The sequence below is a fragment of the Biomphalaria glabrata genome, chromosome 9 (assembly GCF_947242115.1).
Source record: "Biomphalaria glabrata chromosome 9, xgBioGlab47.1, whole genome shotgun sequence".
NCBI lineage: Eukaryota > Metazoa > Mollusca > Gastropoda > Planorbidae > Biomphalaria > Biomphalaria glabrata.
Window position 1 is genome coordinate 34552487 of NC_074719.1, and position 23515 is coordinate 34576001.

At 33.4% G+C, this 23515-nt stretch overlaps 1 protein-coding gene and 1 long non-coding RNA gene across 22 annotated transcripts in view; one reads left to right on the forward strand and one right to left on the reverse strand.

The window, feature by feature from the left end:
* The window catches only part of LOC106061590 (uncharacterized), a 51454-nt gene that overhangs the window by 16085 nt on the left and 11854 nt on the right, over positions 1 to 23515 (forward strand). For 12 of the 21 annotated variants that reach the window (XR_008779623.1, XR_008779622.1, XM_056039937.1 and 9 more), the window contains 2 exons: positions 625 to 763; positions 22824 to 22922. Coding sequence is in view for 18 of the 21 variants with exons in the window: in XM_056039937.1 (XP_055895912.1) it covers positions 761 to 763; positions 22824 to 22922 (102 nt within the window). In the remaining 3 variants the exon portion in view is untranslated. Of the gene's footprint in view, positions 1 to 624; positions 764 to 1665; positions 3396 to 14626; positions 14693 to 14887; positions 17448 to 21416; positions 21554 to 21889; positions 22576 to 22823; positions 22923 to 23515 lie in introns of those variants that run through there. The other 9 variants (XM_056039946.1, XM_056039948.1, XM_056039945.1 and 6 more) reach the window with 4 other exon arrangements.
* LOC129928031 (uncharacterized) lies at positions 2854 to 12478 on the reverse strand. Its single transcript, XR_008779625.1, has 2 exons — positions 12084 to 12478; positions 2854 to 3316 (listed from the first exon to the last, which is right to left on the reverse strand). It is a non-coding gene; the product is annotated as an uncharacterized LOC129928031 (long non-coding RNA).

Sequence of the window (23515 nt, forward strand, 5' to 3'; positions counted from 1 at the left end):
TACAATAAGAAGAATAGCTTCATTAGTCTAGAGACCAAGATCTACATAGATCTCTTTCCTAATCATCACGTTCTGTATTGTGGTCCAATTGCTGTCTCTAATCTCTTTGTTTGTGATTGGGTCTTTAAATGTGATACCTAGTATCCTTCTGTAGCATCTCAATTCCATTGCTAGGGTCCCGCTCTCAAGCTCTGCAGTCAGCGTCCAAGTCTCGCAAGCATATAAGAATGTGGCCATGACCAGGGAGCGCATTAGTCTAATGTTTGTGCCGAGGGCACATTTAAATGTGTATTAAAGTGATTCCAAGTTCTGCAATAAATGTTTTGTATTTATTTGAAAAGGGTCTCAGTTTTGAGCTTATACTTTACAGTTGTATCTCTGGCATCACTATATTGTTTACGTGTTGAGAAACTGTTTTAAAAAAAAAGACTAAAATACGAAATTAGAACTTCAGACATTTTCTGATCAACACAATTTCATCGTAACATTAGCCAACATATTATTTCCTCTGGTTGAGGCATATCGTGAAAAATTAAATAAATCAATATTTTTTAGTGTTTCACTTAATGCTCTCCTTAAAAGACTAGATCAACCTATTTAGTGTTGAATTGATTTATTTCTTAGGTTAAAGCTCTAAATAGGAAGATGAACATAATCAACAAAAGAATGAACACGTCAAGTAACAAAGAAACACTTCCTTCACAAATGCAAGTAGATTTGATGAGCAACACATGGGATACCTTGCATACACTTGAAGTTCATGGTAACTTAAATATTTTTTTTTACATGTATACAGTTATACAGTTGCTGTTGAAATTGTATTGGTTATTTTAATAATTGTAATTTTAATCATTTGGACTTTTAAAAAATTTGTGCCTGCAGATTTTGAGCAAGAAAATAGACAAACTCTTTCGACTACCAAGCAGACATTAGAACAAAACTCGGGAACGTCGTGTGGTTGTCAATGTTAATTAAATATTTGTAAATACTATCCTATAACCCTCATGCGAGTCCGCACAGCTGCTCGGCTCTCCAATGACTTAATAACACTTACAACATTTATTTACAGGGGAAACTGTCCCGGAGAAAGACACACTGATATAGGCACATTTCTTTTTTCATACGTTAGAACAAAGTCGTAGAAAAGCTCGTTTTTCCCTAGTGCCATTAGAGAATGGAATGGGTTGCCTGAATCAGCCAGGAAAACAAACGACTTAACAGGGTCTAAGTCGTTAACTAACTTTCATGACTAGATTGCGTAGGACGCAATTATCTTCTTTTTAAAAGTAACGTCTGTAAAATATGAGATATGATAAGTCCTTTAATGTTAGCGTCCCAATCGTCACTTGTCTATAGGCTCGTTATTTTTTCTGTCTAATTTCCTCTACCCTTTCGTTTGGAGACTATCACCTAGAGTACTTTATTAAATCTATTAGATATGTATCCTAACAGTATTTATTACATAATTATAGTATGCACGGTTAAACGTTTAAAGTATATTTGTTGAATGGTTAAACGTTTAAAGTTTATTTCCAATATTGCGAAATGGGCCATAAATGTTTCAGACAATGCTTCATTTATTTTTGGTTAGGGGCAGCATTATTTTATTTGCACCAACCTATAAGAACGCTTTTTCCTTGTTGCTGTTTTTTTTTTCTTCATTAGGTTATAAAGATATTTGTGTGATGTGATACATGATAACACTGTTCATGTGAAGATAAAAGCATAAAGACATTTAGACGTACTTCATACTTTGCTCGCCAACATCAGTTCTGGCGAGGCCAGAGGCAATGCCCCACGAGGAAGTCTTTCTTTTTCTTTATTATGTAACGCTAGTAGCTGTAAGAAGACCGCCACCACATCGCGTAATTCGGAACGGTGTGACTGATCCGACACGGCTATCGAGCCTGACATTTCTTCCCCAACTGGTGCAATGTACTCTATACTCTTCAAACCCAGTAGGTTTCAAAGTTTTCAATGATGGGTATTTCATCCATGGTGCCACGAAAAGGCCGGAAAAACATTACACTCACTGGATGTTGTCATCATTTGCTCAATTCTGTGTCTGCATGAAGAAAATAATTTCCATGTTTATGTAAATGGACGGTTTGAGACGTGGCGTTGATATTGTGTGGCGTGTATTACTATTACACACATGAGGGACTGGTCACTACTACTGTGTCGCGAATGCGTAGAATGCTGGGTTCGTGCTTCCTGGAGTACTCTTGACACGTAACAAACATAGACACTACAGATTGACTTAAGTCCGTTTCAGCAGACAAAATATAAAGTTTATTTGATAACAATGATAGTAACACTGCACTTCTTGTCAGTTACACAAGTCAAGAAACAATCCTATCCGCATAACAGCGGTATCAAATATATCCAATGCGTTAAACTCTCCAGAGTATATTACAAATCACGTCCGCATCTCAGCAGGTAACACTGTGCAGAATAATACAGAATAGCTGTAGAAATAAATGTCTCAAAAAGACCACTGGCATCAACTGCCCAAAAGTTACTACCTAACTGAAATTACTACTCGACTTATTAAGTCGCTACTGTACGTCCCTGACCAAAAGATACTACTTGACTGCCCGGTCCAAAGGATACCACTTGAATGACTTGACTGAACTCAAAGTAAACTTTATTCATTCTACTTCCTGTTTTCTACATCAGGAATTCCAGGTGTCTTTGTGATGTTGCTAGTTCAGGCTGTCTTGAAGTCAACCAATTACTCTGCAATCGTTTGGGTGTAATTGTTCGGGTGTATTACGTGTAGTTGAACAACAATACAAACAAGACCTGGCACATCGATTTTTAACTAGTGAAGAGATGTAGTCGACTCTGATGAACAATTGTACATGGATTTATTCTGATAAAAGGCCACAGTAGAAGTCTCTGTCACTAAACACGTCGTTACCCTGGAATATTCTATCGCTAACTGATTTTCCGGTCTCTAACCCAACATATCCCAAACGTCACTAGTCCCGTTCAATATGCGTCTCCTATGGTGCGTCGCTAAATAACTAACCTATATAAATAAGGTGTCTAACAGATTCCTCCCCCCCTTGAAAAAAAATATGTCAATATTTTTCCACTACTGTCAAGTCTTACAAGGGCATTTTCAATTTAAGGGGAAGACAACAAACATAAAATCTTGACATCTTCATCTTGACTTGACAGTTCCTCATATTCAATGTCAATGTTCATAACATTCCAGAATCATCTTCATTAGTACACAGTTCATCATGGAGGAAAATGTGGCATCTTATGGGCACGTCATAGATCACAAATGTTCTTCACTGGCAGTAATCTGATAAAATACAATATTTCAAAAAAACAATTATAGACTTTATTTCCACATTCAATAAATTTTTTCCTTACCACCCTTTTATACGCTTTTGTCCATTTTTCTTTTATACTCACCCTTTTCCATAGAACTAACTTTCGTCAATGATATATGAAATGATTCACACAAAAAAAAATATCCATACTTACTTTTAAATGCTTAACATCAAATTTACTTATCTCCCTTTTCCATAACATATAAATGGTGTCAATATATTAATATATATTACATACTCAATATAATCATAGTTTATTTACAAAATTATTTCATTTCAATGTCATTCTAGACAATAGATCAGCTACAATATTCATAGATCCACTAATAGCTTTCACTTCAAATTTATATTCCTGTAGTGCTAAGAACCATCTATAAACACGACTGTTTTTCATGCTCTTTTGCTGTATATACTGAATAGGTTTATGATCAGTTAATAATATGAATTTCCTTCCTATTAGATAGCTCTCTAGCTTAGTAATTACCCATATTACAGCTAAGGCTTCTCTTTCAATGACACTATATTTTTTTTCTGCCTCTGACAATTTTCTACTTACATATAATATAGGATGTAAGTTATCATAGTTCTGCATTAGACAACCACCAATAGCATTACCAGATGCATCAGTTGTGACATAAAATATTTTGTCTTTATCAGGTAGCCTTAATATTAGTTCATGACTAAAAACATCTTTAATTCTGTCAATAGCTTTCACACATTCCTCATTACAGACTACTTTTTGAGGTTTTCCTTTTTTAAGTAAGTCATTTAATGGATTCACTATTTCTGCTAAGTTCTTTATAAACTTTCTGTAATAATTTACTATTCCTAATATGCTTTTAATTTGTCTTTTTGTTGTAGGTATTTCAATATTAAGTACTTTTTTTATGTTATCTTCAATAGGGCTAATCATGTTGTTATTTACTTTATGTCCTAAGAAAATTATTTCCTCCAATCCTATTTCTACTTTTTCTGCTTGAATTGTAAGTCCACTTTCTTTTTTTATTTTGAACACTTCTTTTACATCTACCAAATGTTCCTCCCAACTATTATTAAAAATACATATGTCATCCAAATAGCAAATAACATTTTCTTTGTTTCCAATTATCATGTTCATCATTCTATTAAATGTGGCAGGTGCATTTACTAATCCAAAACTCATATAATTCCATTGAAAAATACCATATGGTGTTACAAATGCTGTGTAAGGTTTTGCATTTTCTGTTAAAGGTATTTGCCAATAACCTTTAGTTAAATCCAATTTAGTAAAAAATTTTGCTCCATTTAATTTATGTAAAATATCCTCTATATTTGGCATTGGATATGGGTCAAATTCTGTGATGTTGTTAATTTTCCTATAATCAATACATAACCGTATATCTCCATTCTTCTTTTTGGCTATCACAATTGGTGAAGCATAAGGAGATGTTGATGGTTCAATTATACCTGATTCTAGTAAATTGTCTATTTCTTTCTTTACTTTGTCTTGTAAATGTAGCGGTATTCTATATGGCTTAAGCTTGATAGGTTTTTGATCTGTTACTTTAATGTCATGTTTAATAATATTAGTTTTTCCTGGTATGCTGGAAAAAATTTCTTTGTATTCCTGTATTATTTTAGTTATGTCTTTTGACTTTTCCTTAGTTAAATTATTAAGATTAATCTTTTGCCAAGTTTGATTCTCTTTTGTTTCTATTACAGGTATTTTCTTAATATCATTTTCATTGTGATTTTCATTTGTTATTATCATCAAGCATTCTTCTCTTTCTGAAAATTTATTTTCTATTTTCTCCTGAATGTTTTGTATCAACTCATCTTCTCTATCATGATACAGTTTCAAATTATTTATGTGATATGTTTTAATTTTCCCATTTATTTCAATTTGATAATTCACATCATTAATTTGTTTTATCACTTTAAATGGACCTTTCCATTGTTTACCAATTTTATTTTTCAGGTCATTTATTAATATTAATACATTGTTTCCTACTTCTAGTGTTTTCAATTGTCTTTTCTTATTTATATTCTCATGAGCACTTTGTTTGTACTTCTTGTTGTTGTTATATGCTTGAGTCCATATTTCTTTCAATTCTGTTGTGATTGTTGTTTCACTGTCATTATTTAATTTATTCTCATTGTCTATTAGATTTTCTTTAAAAACATCTAATACATCTCTGGGTTTTCTTCCATGTATTATTTCATAAGTTGAAAATTGTGTTGCTTCATGGATGTTGTTTCTATGAGCAAATAGTACATAGTTAATGTAATGATCCCACTTGTTCTGATTATTCTGAATTATTTTTGTTAGTGATCTTTTTAATGAACCACCATACCGTTCACATAAACCATTACTCTCTGGGTGGTAAACCGAAGAGTATATGTGTTGTATATTGTATTGTTTAGTCCATTTCTTAAATTGTTCTGACTTAAACTGAGATCCCTGATCACTCAATATAATTTTAGGTATACCATGTCTTGTAATTACTTTTTGAGTTATGGCATTAATGATATTCTCTGCACTTGTATTTGATAATGGGATTGCTTCTGGATATCTACTAAACATGTCTATTACTGTTAGAATGTATTTGTTATTATTTTCAGTTTGAATTAAAGGACCTATTAAATCAATAGATACTTTCTGAAATGGTTTTGTAGGTTCATCCATTTCTTGAATGGGTGCTTTATTCACTAGGCTTTTGTTAGATCTCTTTTGACATATGTCACATGAGTTTATGTATTTGTTGATTGTTGCTTTCATTTTGGGCCAAAATACTTGTTTTGACAAATTCCTATAACATTTCTTTACTCCCCTATGTGCTGCTAAATTATTATCATGTGTCATGATTAAAACATCTTTCCAATATTTCTGTGGTAAGACAAGTTGTTTTATTTTCTTGTTATCATTACTTGTTTGTCTAAATAATATTTTATTCTCTATACAAAATTTCTCCAATGGATTATTATTGTTTTTATCTGATATTCTTGAATATATTTTCCCAATAATATTGTCATTCATTTGTTCTAATGCAAATGTGGGTATTGTTTCTTTTTCACTTTGAGATATTTGTGTTTCAAGAATATTTTGTGTTTCATTTTCTATCTCTCTTTCCTTAACATCTGTATTTTCTATTTGTATTACTTTACTGGTTTCTTTTTCTTCATCATTACTTATTACATTTATTGTATTTTCCTGTTTCTCATCTTGTTTATCCATTGATCTTGTTATTACCATACTTGTTATATTTTGTGTTTCTATGTTTTCATGATTTTGTCTTATGTTTTCGTATTTGTTTTGCCAGTCTTCTAATTCTTTTCTTGAACATTCTTTAACTCCTTTTATGTTTCCTACTAACATATCATATCTCATTTCTGGTATTGCAATGCCATCACAATAACCAGTGAAAAATGGAGTTTCAATGTATACCCTTATAGCTTTAAATTCCCTTACGGTGCCATCTGCTAATTCTACTTTCTTAGTAAACCCTTTATACCAATGAGGTTTGACAAATTTAGTTTTTACTGCCAAGGTGTTACAACCTGAATCCCTGATTAATTCCATCGGAATTCTATCTACAAACCCTGGGTACACTGCAAAATTGTTCCTATTTCCTTCCATGAAATATACCCTATCTGTACCTTTATTTTTGTATTCCCTACTGTAACTCCTATTTCTATAATTTCCCCTGTCATTCCTATCCCTACTCCTATATCTACTGTTATTTTGTTCATTGTACCTATTTCTACTTCCAGACCTACTATTCCCTCTTCTACAGTTATCTTCTTCTTATCTTATATAATACAGACGTTACTTCAAAAAAGAAGATGATTACGTCCTACGCGTCATGCATTTAGTCATGCATATTAACCAATGACTTAAATTCTGCCAAGTCACTGGTTTTCCTGGCTAGCTCAGGCAACCCATTCCATGCTCTAATAGCACTAGGGAAGAAGGAGTATTTGTACAAATTTGTCCTAGCATATGGGACGAGGAATGTGCCTTTATCTTTGTGTCTTTCAGAGTATTTTATTACATTTTGTTTTTGTATTTGAAGATTATGGTTCAGTGTTTTATGTATTATTGCTACTTTACTTTTGAGCCTTCTGTCCTGAAGGCTTTCTAAATTTAGTGATTTTACTAAAGGTGTTACTCTAGTCAAATGTGAATATTCGTTTGTTATGAATCGCACTGCTCTATTTTGTGTCTGTTCTAGTTTCTTAATGTTTTCTTGAGTTGAGGGGTCCCAAACAGAGGATGCATATTCTATTATTGGCCTAACCAAGGTTAAATAACATTTTAGTTTTATGTTCTTATTTGATTTATAGAAATTTCTTTTAATAAATCCTAATGCTTTGTTTGATTTTTTTGTAGTTTCATCAATATGTGGATTCCATGACAGTTTTTCATTTATTATAACACCTAGGTATTTTGCGTTTTTAGTCTGTGTTACTGGTTTGCCATGAATAAGATAAGTGGAATTAATTTGTTTTAGTTTTTTTGTTACTCTTAACAACTGACATTTTTCTGGGTGGAAAGACATGCTCCAATTTGATTCCCATTTCTGTAATTCATCTAATTCTCTTTGTAAAATATCTGTGTCTTGTGTTGTATTTATTGTTCTATATATTATGCAATCGTCTGCAAAAAATCTGACTTTTGTTCCTGAAGTAATGCAATTAGGTAAATCATTTATGTAAATTAAAAATAGTAGTGGACCCAAGACTGTTCCTTGAGGTACACCTGAGTTTACTGTTATCGGTGTTGATTTAGAGCCATTTATTATTACAGTTTGTTCTCTCCCTATCAGAAAATCTTTAATCCACTGATGCAGTGGACCATTAATGCCGAAATATTTTAATTTTTTAAGCAAACTATGGTGGTGAACTTTGTCAAAAGCCTTAGAAAAATCTAGTAAGATAGCATCTATTTGTTCACTATTATCTAAACCTTTTGAAAAATCATCAATTAGTCCTATTAGTTGTGTTTCACATGATCTATATTTCCTAAAGCCATGTTGGTATGGTGTGAGGACATTATGTTTGTCTAAGTGGTTTATGATGTTGCTACATATTATGTGTTCTACGATTTTACATGTGATGCTGGTAAGTGATACTGGTCTGTAGTTTCCTGGGTCAGATTTGTCTCCTTTTTTAAATAGGGGGGTGACATTAGCTTCTTTCCAGTCCTTTGGTACTCTGCCCTGGTTAAGTGAAGCCTGAAAGAGTATTTTGAACACTGGGGCTAGCTCATTACTTAGTTCTTTGAGTAATCTAGCTGGAATACCATCAGGTCCAGAAGCTTTATTTGGTTTAGTGTTGGCTAATAGTTTTTGAATTCCATTTTCTTGTACTACTATATCTTCTATGTTGTCTACTTGGTTCAAATTCAGTAATATGTCTTTGTCTCCTGGGGCTGAGAATGCTGATGCAAAGTATTTGTTTACGATGTTTGCTTTAGTTTCATTATCATTATGTATTATGTTATGTTCATCTTTTAATGGCGCTATGCCTGTTGTTTCCATTTTCTTAGACTTAATGTATGACCATAGGTTTTTGTTGTTATCTTTAGATATTACATTGTTTATGTATTCACTCTGCAGCTGTCTGCTTACTTTTTGGGTTAAGTGTTTAATTTTTATATACTTTTTGTAAACTCTTTCTGCACTAGTTTCTTTAAATTTTCTATATAGGTTTTCCTTCTGTTTACAAAGCTTCTTTAGTCTATTATTAAACCAGCATTTATTTATTTTGTTTGATGTGTATTTAGTTGGTATATGATTTTCTATAATGCTTTTAAGATGGTTTTTAATGAAATTCCAGAGGTCATCGACTGGTTGGTTAATGTCTTTTTCTAATAATAATGTTTGTTGAAAGTTTAATGCAGCTTGGTGTAGTTGTGTTAGGTTACATTTATTCCAGAGTAAGATTTTTCTTTTGGGTTTTGTATTGGCTACTGCTTTTATCTGACTGTGTATTTTTATGATCTCATGGTCTGATAGATAAGGGATAATATCATAATCTACTACTAATCCAGGTCTGTTGGTTAAGAAGAGATCTAATGTGTTGTTTAATCTAGTTGGCTTTTTAATGATTTGATCTAAACTTAGGTTGTGTAAAGTTTCTATGAAAAGCTCATTTATGTCCTTAAGGTTTTGGTGTTTATCTATGGTTAGTGTTTTCCAATTTATATCAGGTAGGTTGAAATCACCCATAATCCAAAAAACTGCATTTTTATTTGTCTTTTAAGTGTCGTAATCTGATTACATAGTTCCTGCATGTATTCTAAACTAGAATTTGGTGGTCTGTAATTGCTGCCTATTATTAGGGATGTTGAGGTGGTATTAATTTTACAAAATGTTGATTCTATATTTTTTGAGTTAGGTAAGGTAATTTCTTCTGCTATAAGAGTGTTTTTTATTGCTAAAAGAACTCCTCCATGATTATCAGCCCTATCTTTTCTAAAAATTTCATAATTACTATTGAAAATTTCTGCATTATAAATTTCAGGATGTAGCCAAGTTTCTGTGCCTGCAATTATGTCTGGTTTCTCACATTCTAATAAAATTTCTAAATCTGCTGTTTTGTTCCTAATGCTTTGAAAATTTATTATTAAGGTTTTAAGGTATTTTGGTGTTACTTCTTTAGTAGGTTTGTTTAGTGAGGCTGTTGTATTAATTTTAGTAGATTTAGGTTTAACAGGAGTGGATCTGGCTAGTGGTTGGTGAGTTTGGTTTGGGATGGTGTTTAGGATGTTGTATGGGTTAGAAGTGTCTGCATCAAAGGAATCAAACAGTCCTGATGTAAACTGAGGTAACCCACACGGTACACAGTGCCATGATGCATCTTTGTTGCCTAAGGCATAATACACAGGTGTATTCATATGGAGACATGATGCATGGTACCATTCATCGCAGGTGTCACATTGAATGGCTTTCTGTTTCATGGTGCATACTTTTTTGCAGATGTTGCATCTATCTTTAGATCTAGGCCCTGGATTTGACTCTACATCTCCTGCTATTAATATTAACAGTGATAGGTATTTATTTCTGCTTTGTCTAATTGAGAACTTCCATTTGTGATGGGTAATCTTCTTTAGTGTTATGGATGTGTATGTTAGGTTATTTTTTAAGTTGCTTTGATCTAAAGTGTGATGATTGATTATGACTGTTGTTTCTTTTTTAAGTTTAGTGTTGACTAAGGTAGATCTGGTTCTGTGTTCAGCTAGTATGTATTTAGTAATTATTAGTTACAGTTAGCTGCTATATGACCTTTTCCTTGACATTTAAAACAGGTTATTTCACTATATTTTCTATTTCCACTATTTGATCTGTTTCTATTTCTACTTCTATCAACATTTTCTTTGGTGTATCCTATTAAATCTACTTTGCTCTTATCCCTATCAGAAAATGGTTTATTTGGATAGGCATTTTTGTATACTCTCATTATCTCTGTTATTTCATCTATAGTTTTTGGATTTCTTTCTCTAATAAAAGATTGTAACTGAGGATCACATTTATTTACAAAGTTGTCCACTAGAATAAAATTTTTTAATCCTTCATAAGAGTTTGTCACTTTTTCTAATTTTACCCACTTATTGAAAAAATCCTTTTCCATATTAATGGTAGTTTGGGGTTCTATTTCTAATGATGGTATATTGTCAAAATATTTCTTTCTAAAAGTTGTAGCATTATGACCATAGGCATTCAATAACTCTCTTTTTAAAATTTGATAGCTATCATCAATATGATGGTCATGATTTTGGCATATTGTTAGAGCTTGACCATGAACAAAGTCTATCAGTATTTCAGACCACTCTTCTTCAGGCATATTAAATGTAGACATTTTTGCCTCATATCTTTTCAAAAAATCACCAATGTCATCCTTCTGTTCATCAAAACTTTGTATCTTTCTCTTTAGCCATGTCTGCGAATTAGGGTTGTCTCTTTGTGTGGTAATATTATTTGAGTTATTTGTGTTATTTCCTTGTTCAGTTTGAGCTCTGGCTTGTGCTGCATCCAATCTCATCTTCTCCATTTTAGCTTCATGCTCTCTAATTTTTTCTCTCTCTTTGTCTTGCCTTTTTTGTTCCTCTTTTTGCTTCTCATATTCTTCCTTTCTGATCCTTTCTTGTCTTTGACGTTCTGTTTCTTCCCTCACAACTTGCTGTACATAAGCTGCTAAGTCCTTTCCTTTTAACTCCATGGCCTTTCCATCCTGCATAGCTGTTTCCTTAACCTCCTTAAGGTCCACATATGATGATGTAGCCATTGTATTTTATTTTATATATATTTTTACTTAGCCTATATTGGTTATGGCTATACTTTAAACTTATTTTATATTCAAGTTTTTACACACTTTTATACAAGTTTTAAGTGTTATGTCTCTATCTATAGATTTAGTAAATGTGTAAATTTAGTCTGAGTTATATTCAGATCTGTATATTAGGTCTAGTATCACACAAATTTACATCTAGTATATTATAGTATGTATAATATTACCATTTAGATCTAGTTATCAAGAGCACTATGACTATTAGATCTAGTATGAATAACTATGATCAATTTTAAAATTTGATGTGACTGAAGTGTCTAGAGTAAATTCAAAGACTGTCTAGAGTCTAGATCTAGATAAGATAGATCCAATCCAGAAATTATGGTTCTATTTAACCATATGAAACAAATATGTTTATACAGTGTCAAATATATCTTCAACAAGATATATATATCTAGAATGTACTACCTTCATTCATCTTTCAATTAATAATATTTCAAATTAGAGTCTAGATGATTTAATTGTACCAAAGAGATGTACAAAATTTGTAGATCTATATTTAGCCAGACGACAGTGTTTGACTACATAGCCAGTTTCGGCATTATTCTCATGGCAAAATCATATTTGATTTTAACCGCTCAAACTAAAATTATTTTAGTCTGATTCACAGTAAAAGAATCCTACCCGCACTTTCTATCATTAAGTGAAAAAAAAATACAGATCTAATTAAATTAATAAAAATAAATAATTTAAAATAATATAAACAAATGAAATAATTAAATGAGACTATCACTATGGGTTGGGATATGACAATATGGCACACAATGATAACGTCACGAAGTAACTAGGCAACAACGGATATGACGTTTATACAAACAAAACAATTACAACCCTAAACGTATAATATAGCTTTTCATCTAAATTATGTCTTTACCCCGAACGGGTTTAAGGCTTCAGCACCACCTGAATTTTACTCAGGCTAACATACCAAATTTAGACAAAATCTATTTCTAAGGGCAATCTAAACATATACTAATAAGAAAAATGGCACTTAGCTTTTGATAAGAAAGATCCCTTTGTTCGGACTCCCGAATATGCTAGATCCCAACAAATTCCACTGCCTCTCTTCCAGTTCTGACTCTGTTCTCCGGTGCTACCAGTATCCCACGTAATGCCACAGATGTCCTGATATGCCACAGCAAAATGTTTCAGTTCCTTCGACGACTGTTGATGACTGTATGTGTAGTTCCGACGACTTTGTGTACACAGTTACTGACGAATAGGTTAACGGTTCTTCTGGCGATGACTTGATTTGTGTAGACGACTACTGACAAATAACAGTCTCTTGACGACAACTTGATCTGGACGACTGACGAATAACGAATTTCTTGACGATGACTTGATCTGGGCTGACGAATAACGGCTTTCTTGACGATGACTTGATCTGGGCTGACGAATAACGGTTCTCTAAAAATAGTTCACTGCTTCTGCTGCTACTCTGGTAGTACGACGAAGTTTGCTGTTGTACTCTGCTTCACTAGACCAAACTGTCCAATGTAGACCAGGTGAGACCAAGGTCACCTCCGACGACGTTCCGTTATACGATTAACGGTTTTCAACGAAATTAAGTGGATGTAGCTGTTTCCACAACTTCAATGTCAACAAATCTAGATATGGTCTAGACCGACGTATGCTAAATAGATCAATGTCCAGCAGCGAAAAATACGATTTCACTAACCTTCCAAAGGTTAAACACAGTGACCGTTATAAAAGTGGCAAGCAACCGGTTCAATGAGCAAACTGCTCCACAAGAATCTCTCAAAGGGTAAGACGACAGAGCGATTTAGTTAGCTACCAAACTTGTAGTACTCACAATACTTCTGACAGCGGGCAAACTGTCCTTCTCGAAACTGACGAGGTAAAACTTGATACTCGATGTGGCTCCTATGACTGTCTTCTCAAGCGAAGAAAAAAATATGTCCAACAGGTTCACTAACGATCTCTCACCCGTTATGAATGAACGGTTTCTCTGGTTGTAGGTCGATTCAGCATATGAAGATCAGGCGTTGCGATGATTACTGTCCTGACGAAGGTCACCCTGAGTTAACGGCTCGTTGAACGTGCGATCAAACAGGCGACGACTGCATGTAGATCTAGAACAAAGTCACTCTGCGATGATGCTGTGTTCAGCCGTACTCCGATGAAATCTTATATCTTCGAGTGCACGACCCTCACCTGAGTAAACGTTCTGCTTCGAGGTCCGGTACGATGTTCGGCTTCGAGGTTCGGGCTTCGAGCGTCGGCTTCGAGGTTCGGGGTCGCCACTGTGATGTTGCTAGTTCAGGCTGTCTTGAAGTCAACCAATTACTCTGCAATCGTTTGGGTGTAATTGTTCGGGTGTATTACGTGTAGTTGAACAACAATACAAACAAGACCTGGCACTTCGATTTTTAACTAGTGAAGAGATGTAGTCGACTCTGATGAACAATTGTACATGGATTTATTCTGATAAAAGGCCACAGTAGAAGTCTCTGTCACTAAACACGTCGTTACCCTGGAATATTCTATCGCTAACTGATTTTCCGGTCTCTAACCCAACATATCCCAAACGCCACTAGTCCCGTTCAATATGCGTCTCCTATGGTGCGTCGCTAAATAACTAACCTATATAAATAAGGTGTCTAACATCTTTTAACCTAAGGTGAACATTTAACAGGCAATGTCAACTGAGACTGAAAGTTTACACTGACAGTATTCAGACTGGAGATATAGTGACTTTGCAGGCTGTCATGCCTTAAATGTACATTGTAATGGATTGAATTCTAGGTTATGGCTAGTTTTTATCTTCTAACATTCAACCTGGAATGACCAATCTCTGCTTTTTGAATGAAGCAGCATACCATGTGGGTCCGTTAGGCAAAAACATAAACCATTTGTGTAATCTTGTTTTTAAAACTGTATTTCAAAGTGTACATAATTTAGAGTTAATCTGGACAACATTTGTTTTTTAGAATTTCTTTGTAAAACAACTGGTCAGATGGATGTCCAGTGTGTCCAAGACTGCCCTCATATTATAGGTAAAATTTTTGTTTTTGATTTGATTTAATTCAAACAAAAAATATCCTATTAATTTACATTAGTCTAATTTTATAGCATGATATAAAATACAGTATGTTTTTTATAAATAGTAAAGAGTAATGTTTGATTATTTTAAAAATTAACTATAAAGTTTAATGAAGTTTGTATTACGATTGACATTGTTTAATAAATAGGACATCACGAACAGCAAATATCAGAAGGTGGAGAGAGTGATCTACATCAACATCTGGCCGACTGCAAGAAGAATCCAGGTCATACAAACTTTATACCTGTCGATACATTCAGTGTCCAGCATCTTCCGGAACGTCACCAGGATATTGAGTTATACACATTTATTAAAGCTGCAGCTGACCTGACAGTCAAAATAAGTGTCACAATGACCAGTCCACGCAGACCAGACTTTTGGCCCAACACTAATATTCCATATTTTTTGTACAGCATGAAAGGAAGTCAACACTTGAGAACAGGAAGTGGAGTAGTGATCGATGTTTTTAAGTGGACTACAGGAGCATGCAAATGTCATAAATGTCAACATTCAGACAAAAGGAATATAGATTGTTGGAAGATTCAAGTGAATACAGCTGCCAATTTAGTTTTTGATGACATCGAGGCCAGAAACACGTACATAACATTGTTCTACGATACAGAAGATAGTTCAAATGTTGTTCAACTGAGCGCAGTAGAAGATTTCAATAAAGACATTCCCAGAGACGTTTGTCGTCTCGACTTCGTGACTTGTGATAGAAATCTTGCCGCTAAACTGGATTTAAGCCTAAAAGAGTATTATGTGTGCTATAATAAAGCAACAGAAAGATACAGAGCAACCAGAGATGAGGACAAAGTGATGTTCCATGTCTCACATCCACATGGGTGTTGTAAGCGCATTAGTGTTGGCCAATGGAAAGACAAAATTATATTTAGAAACAGCTTTAATAGATTTACGTACTCGGTAGCTACTTGTCCTGGATGTTCTGGAGCCAGTGTCTACTTTTTAGGAAATGGGTGGCACAGCCATTGTGGTGTTTTAAACTGTGGACTTGGCTATAGCAGTGCATAACACTTGGATTTTATATTTGTTTAAATGTATTTTGAACCATGTGATTGGCACTTGAAAAGTTTCGCCAATTGATCAAGAAATAATTCAGGATATTTCATTTCATCCTTTAATAATTCTTTTAATAAGAGGCCAGTATGTAAATTAAGTTATAAACCATTTAAATTTTGTTTCTCAAACGTGCGCAATGAGTACTTAAATAAAATTATTAAACTCAAATTCTCAGTAATACAAATTAATGATAACATTTGATTATGAATACTAGACCTTGAACATCTTTGCGTGGTATCGTGTTCATTCGTGTTCTTAACATTTCAGTTTGGAAAAAAAAATGTGCTTACTAAACTTATATTAACTCACTTTCTGCGTGGTAAAACGTTTATAGTCGTTATTTCTCCCAAACCTAATCTCGGATCAAGCAGAAATTTTGCACAATTATTTATTGTACTTAACAAAACATGACTTAATTTAAAAAAAAAAAAATTAATCAATACATTAGTTTGATATCGAGTAAGGGAAGCAACGTATACTTCATTGAGAGATATAGTTGGAAGTACAAAGTTCTTTCCCTTATATAGGATATTAGAAAATATTTTGCTTATTTGTATTACATGTTTACACATTTTTCTTTTTTATAATATATGTTTCTAAAAGATCTAAAAAAATCTTCATATTGACAATCCAATTTGCTGTCATCTGGTCTTGTAAAATGATTATTTATTTGTTTTCAAAACTCATTTATGCAAAACATTTTCACATTGACATTGACCTTTGATAAAACAATATTCAGAAGTCTTAAACAGCAATTCATATGGAAAGATATAGATATAAAGGGCAGTACCGTAATAAAGGTTATACATTGTTACTGTAATATTTGGTGTAGATTAGTTGTCCCGGGCACAGAACTATCACCAGACCAGACATGCTTGTATTCATAACCTACTTGTATCTAGTCCACCAAATTCCTCATGAGCTCACTGCAATGCTTTTTGGCTTCAATCTTAGTTTTCTGAAAGGTTAACAACTGCAACTTGGTGCATTTTGGTCCTCTTGTGGAGGTTTCTCCGAAGGTGATCTGGAAAAACGGTCAGATTAATAAGGTTCAATTGAACCTGTATACAATGGCGCGGAACAAACGCCTTATGCGCAACTTGATGACTGAGTGATTGATGTCCAGAAACATTGTTTGCATTGATTAGCCCAGCTAATTTTTTTTTGGTTTTTGATGATGTAAAACCTTTTGAACTAACAAATAATAATAATAATAAAAATAAAGTTACTGTAATATTTAAATGTAATATTTAAAAATGTTTAATATATGTTTACAGAATATGAAGTGTATCTCTTGATTTTCTGCAATACTGAAATAATGTTTTAGTTCGTTTAAAAAATGTGTGTGATCTTAAATAACGAACTATATAGTAAACAAATGCCATTTATTATCTTTATTCGTTTTAGCGACTATTACGAATTGACATGTTAGAAAACGAAATTTCATAGAAAGTAACGCTAAGTATATTGGCATGTTTTTATTAAGTTTATATTAACTCAGTCCATCTGTCTGGTTAAACGTTTGAAAATGTTTTTCATCATATTTTCCATTCTCGGATCAAGTTAAAAGATTGCACAATTATTCATTGAGCTTGACAATGCATGAATCAATAAAAAAATTAATTAATTGTTGGTGATTAATTTCTTTTGTTTGAGTTCGAAAAAAAGGGGAATGAATGCTATTTATTGACACACACACACATACAGTGGCGTAACTAAGGGGGGGGGAGGGGGGGGGAGAAATTTAAAATCCCCCCGGGCCCCCACCTAGGGGGGGCCCCCAAATGGGTGTCCGAAATTTATTTGTAAATACATAAATTAATATATTTGATTGACAAATAGTGTCAACGGGTGTCTTTTTTTTCAACATTTAAGGATTACAAATTTATCACAAAGACTAAACCTAGATCTAGGTCTATCAGTACGTTGACTTTGTTGACATTTTAAAAATATTTTTTCCCTCAGAGATCAAAGTTTTTTTTAAAGTTAGTTTTACATTTTAAACTTTGTTGCCACGAATAAAACCGCATGATATACAGCGAATTCCAGGTATCTTGTTACTTTTACTAATAATAGATCTAAATGGCGAGTATTTTATGGCTACACTAATTAACCTTGAAGCAAAATTTACAGAATCGAGTATAACAGATCCAAAAGTTATTCTTAATTATGCAAGAATAGTCCATTATTCGGGTTTGGCGTCTATAATTTCAGAATTAAACTTCACACTCGAGTTATTACCCCTCTATTCATCTTTCCTCAATCCAATGGAAACTCTATTTTTATTTCCATCTAATCCTTTTGCTTTAAGAACAAAACATAAACAACAAACAATAACGTAATATCATATAATATTAGCACATCCGTCCTTTTGAATTTATTATCACACCCTTCCTTTTTAAGTTCTTAAGAGTGATATCTACCATTTGCGGGGCCCTATGCAAAACGGATCGCGCGGGGCCTAGTCTGGGTAGGGATTAGCATAATGTCAATATTATTTTTTTTGAATTAGAAAATAGGCCTACTTTCGTCTTTGCAATACATTTTTATCAAATGAAAGCTCGCAATGCCACTTTTATTTATTGGCACCCCAAAATGTCAATTTCGTCTATTCTTCAGGAGATTTGAATAAATTCAAAAAAAGTTCAGGACTTTATCGTATATTTTGCCTTTTCATGAGATTTCCTGGAGGCCCTGGAAAATCAGGAGGTCACGAAAACCCTGTTATTTTATATACGTTATAATGGTTTAATTTAATAATGTACACTTAGAATTAGCGCGTGTCCTATGAAAGCGCGGGGCCCACTGCGACCGCATAGGCTGCAGTGGCCTAATGCCGGCCATGTCTACTAGGAACTTTAACAATTCGTCCACTTCTGGTTGTCTTGACTGGCACAAGTTCTCTAGACGTTGGTCTATAACTGTATGTTTCGTTTGTTCCAACAGTTTGCAGTTCATTGTCTCCATCGGTATCATAGTACCCAGAGATGTCTTCATCGAAACTCTTATTCAAAAAGCGTTGATTTCTTCTGTATGTTTTTCCGTTTGTCTTTATGATGTAAGATCTGGGTGCTGAATGTTTTTTATGACAACTGCTTTCTGCCATGTTTGACCTAGACGAACTCTCCGACAGAATAATCTTTAGGTAGTCTTGCTTTTGCATTGTATTTCACTTTGCTTTTCATCTGTCGTTCGTTGAGTAATGTCTCTGCATTTTCAGCTACCGATGGTTTCAATAGTTTGGGGTCAGTTCGAATGATTCCCTGAGTCTTCTACTCGTCACCAGTTGTGATGGTGAATACGGCAGTCCACTTATCGGAGTATTTCTATACTCGAGCATAACGAGATATGGATCTTTCCCACTTTTGTATGCTCTGAATCCTTTTGCTTGCGCACAAAAGATAAACAACCAACAATGACGTAGTACCATATAATATTAGGACAGAATCTTCTTCATGCAGTGGAAAATTAAGAATTTTTTGCCTATCTTGAATTCTGGTCAAAGCTCTTGCTCCCAATTAATATAGTTCGGAAGAAACTACAAAAGTCTGGACTGCATATATGGAAAGCTGCTAAAGAAATTAGTACCCTTTCATGCTTTCTGCAAAATGATGAGAAACTGACAAAAACCCAATCCATCAAAAAAGCAAAAGCAAAAAAAGTGAATACTATGGATTCCCTGTAATCCCTGTGGGAAGCGTGGTCGAGAGGCTAAGTGCGCTTGAACTTGGCTTGTCTTGGCTACCTAGAAGGGGACTCGAGGTTCGACACCCGACTCGGCCAGAGTTGCGTTTACTGAGCGCCTAAAGGCAGAACGGAAAACCAACTCCTAGATTGGACCAAAGCGCTCTGAGCATGCTATAAGCATGAAAGTAACGCTATATAAAAGCTATAATAATAATAATCAAAACAACCAGAAGAAAGAAAAGACTTGATGGGAAGTTGAGTTCTAATGTAGGACTGTCAATAGAACTGCAATTCAAACGTGTTGCGACAGAAGTGCTGGACAGATTTCATATGGAGATGAAGGGCAGATTTCAAAGGCTGGAAAGAAAATGGATACCTTTGGGTTTCTTCTTGAACCAAGACACCTGTTAGGTGAAGACCCGCTTATGACAAACTGTGCTACTTTTCCTGTTTGTATGATGAAATAAATGGAAAATCGCTTTTTCAATGATGTCATTGATGCACGAGCACTTTTCATCAACAAACCAGTAATACAATCACCAATAGACATATTGAGGAAACAGGCTTCATATGGGAATTACGTGTGCTCAAACTTTGCAACCTCCTCCGAATACTGCTAACTCAGGCCACTTCCATTACGTCATGTGAGAGATCATTCTCAAAGATCAAGTTCATCAAAAGCTATCTCAGGAGCACAATGACACAAGAAAGGCTTATCATGGCTTTAATGTCAGTGAAGTCACAAATACTAGAAAGTATCGATGTAGTTGATGTTATAGATGTCTTTGCTGCACAGAATGCACGACGTGAAGCGATATCAATTGAGATTTGTCACTTGTGCATTATTTAACTAATAAACAAAGCTTTTATTCATTAAAAGAGTCTTGATTACTTTTTGTTAAGTTTACTGATATACTGAACCAATTTGATTTGGGGCTTATATATTTTTGCGTACATTATTCCATGTCATATGTCGAATGTCAAAATGCAAGGGGCCCCCAAAGAGGTCAATCCCCCCGGGCCCCCAAATCCCTAGTTACGCCCCTGCACACATATATATATATATATATATTACCTTATTACCTATTAACACCTTTTGTCTCCTACTTCCCATTCTAGGTTCAAATTGAAATATTGCATAATTATTCATAGTGGTTAACAATAAACGAATAAACACCAAAATAAACCAATTAATTAATCATTTAGGCCTACTAATTAATTAATTTTGTTTTAAGCATCAGAAAGCGAGCTAAACCTGTACTTTTCAAATAAATGGCTGTAGTAAGTGTATTTTTTTCCCTTAGATAAAGCTTTTGTTATGTACTGTACTAAAAAAAACAATTATTAAAAAAAAAATGATAGTTCAGACACTTTCAATGAACTAAATCCACTACATCCTCTTCTTTTCTTTTTCTTTCTTTTTTTTAAAAATACTTTCGCATGACACATTCCCGATGTTTACAGCGTGATCAATGCACTGAGAAACTGTATGGTGTTAACCAGTTGGTGAGGGGGGGGGGGAGTATTTAGGAGAAGAATTTCTGTACAACCTAGTGTAGGTGTTATTAATTACGGTGACCAGAAATCTCATCATACAAGACAGTTCATCATACGAGACATTTCATCATTGCATAAAGTGCATTTTGTAAACATAAGTACATGTAGGTGTAATTAAGTCATTAACATACTGAGCAAGTTAACCTTAACCCTAAATGATGAATCGCTATAATGATGAAATGTTGCAATGATGAAATGTCTCGTATGGTGAGGTGTCTGATCACCGGTAATTACGATTTCGCTTGATTAGAAAAATGTAAATTTATTTATTTTAAAAATTACAAAGACACAGCTCACAATAAATAGAAATCTTCTAATGACATAAGCTAGTTCTAACAGACAAGGAAGAAGTTTTTATTCAAATTTCATACAGAAATTCCAACAACTTATAATAGAAAACCAATCAATTATCAAGCAATCGGGAAACTCCGCTATTATTTGTTCCTATACTAATGTACGAAGTCCATTACTGTAGGCCGTATAAACGAAAGTAAGTTTTTTTTTTGTTGTATTTCTTTGTTAACAAACACTTCGTAATTTAAAAGATACTACTAATAGTAACCTGATATCGGTAACATTTTATTAACTCTTTCCCTCGTAATTGATCGTTGATTTGACCTCATTAAATTAAATTAGGATTTAATTTTATAACCTTTTTTCGTGTTATATAAAAAGAGCATGCAATCCCTTTTAATTGTATACCAAAGAAAACATTTTGTGGTAACAAACGACAAAACTTCTGAAGCTTAATCATTACAAGTTAGTGAAATAGTATTGTCAATGAAGAAATCCGTCGAAACATGGACTAATAACTATGGAGAGAAAGAGTTAATAAGGGTAGTTTTAAAGTAACAAAAACATGGCAATTAAATTGAATTTCAAGAGATATCTAGAAATAATGCAGCTGTAACTGAGACTGTAGTCATTACATGCTATTTTTGTGTTGTAGTTGATATGGTTCTGTAACAAATTGTAAAGATCTAATTATTCATATCTATACACTGTATAGATCCTGGTTTCAAGTTTTAGCATGATAATCTGTGGTATCGAGGATTGGGCTAGGTGTAGTAATCTTCATAGTTGAACGTTTGTCTAAATCTTAAAAGATTACTTTTTGTTGTTATACAAATCAGACAATGAGTTTTAATTTTTAATTTTCATAATTCGAAATGAAAATAATGTTTGATTTTTTTAAAAAGATTAATTTATATTTTACGACATGTTAAAAAAGCGGCATGTATTTCTTTTTCATAAAGTATTTTCTGAAAAAAAAAATCTAATAGGTATTATTGTAGTATAACCGTTACATGATAGGGTTTAAGTCAATAATTCCTCAAGAAGTCAAAGGGATTGCGGGGAGTAATAAAAAGATACATTTAAACACAACGTAGACTTTTGTCCATAATTTAATTGGAATGAATGCTACATCAGTTTATGAAAGCTGCAACATTTCAGGAGGTCCAATGTCAAAGAGCAGTGCATTTCAGGAAAAACTGTTTGGAAAGATAAGAGGTAATATCCAAAAAGTTCCGTGAGGGAATCATACAATACTGTGGGCTGATCTGTGTTTTACATTTGCATAAAAGAGTTACCGGCTTCTTGGTTTAATTAAAGCGTTACCAGCTTCTTGCTTTAATTAGTAATCCCATAGTATCTATAATGTGTTTGAAATATTTACCCACATATTTATTTAATATGTTCCATTTTCCTTGCACGTATTTGTTTAAATCAAGTTTTAAAAATGTCGTTTGTATGAACAGATGAGAACTTACCAGGAAGTCTCCGACGTTGTCTACAGACTTCACAAACTAGATAAGATAATGGGATTATTAAATACAATTCTTATGGACATTGGCCTGGTAAGTAATTACTTTAGTTTGACCTTTGTGTTATATGTGAAAGAATGAAATAATTTTAGTTTGGCTTTTGTGTTATATTAAAAAAAAATTACTTTAGTTTGGCCGTTGTGTTATATTTAAAAAAAAAAAGAAATTAATTTAGAACATCATGTTTGTTGAAACATGTGATATTTGAGTAATGTTCATTTCTCGTTTTCAGTTATATGTAGTTGTTTTAAACTAGCAGTGTTTCCCAAAATGGAGTGTTAATAGATACATGGTAAAGGTCTATTGGTTTTGAGATATTCAACAGTAATTAACATTGATAGATGCAAAATAAGTAATGGAAATTATTTAAACTCTACATATATTTTTAATTATTTTGTTGTCCTTTTAATTGTATAGCAAACTGTTCTCATTGCAGAATTATAAAAGTTAATAATGAAATTAATAATAACATTAATAAATCTTTCACATCAGCAGGACATTCTTCATTGGACTACAATATATTTTTGAACTCCTTAACGAAGCTTGTCCCTGGCAATGCCAGAGAATAAATATTCGTTCTTTTCTAACATAAGTATAAAGAGAGTTATATTATCCTGGAGGAAATT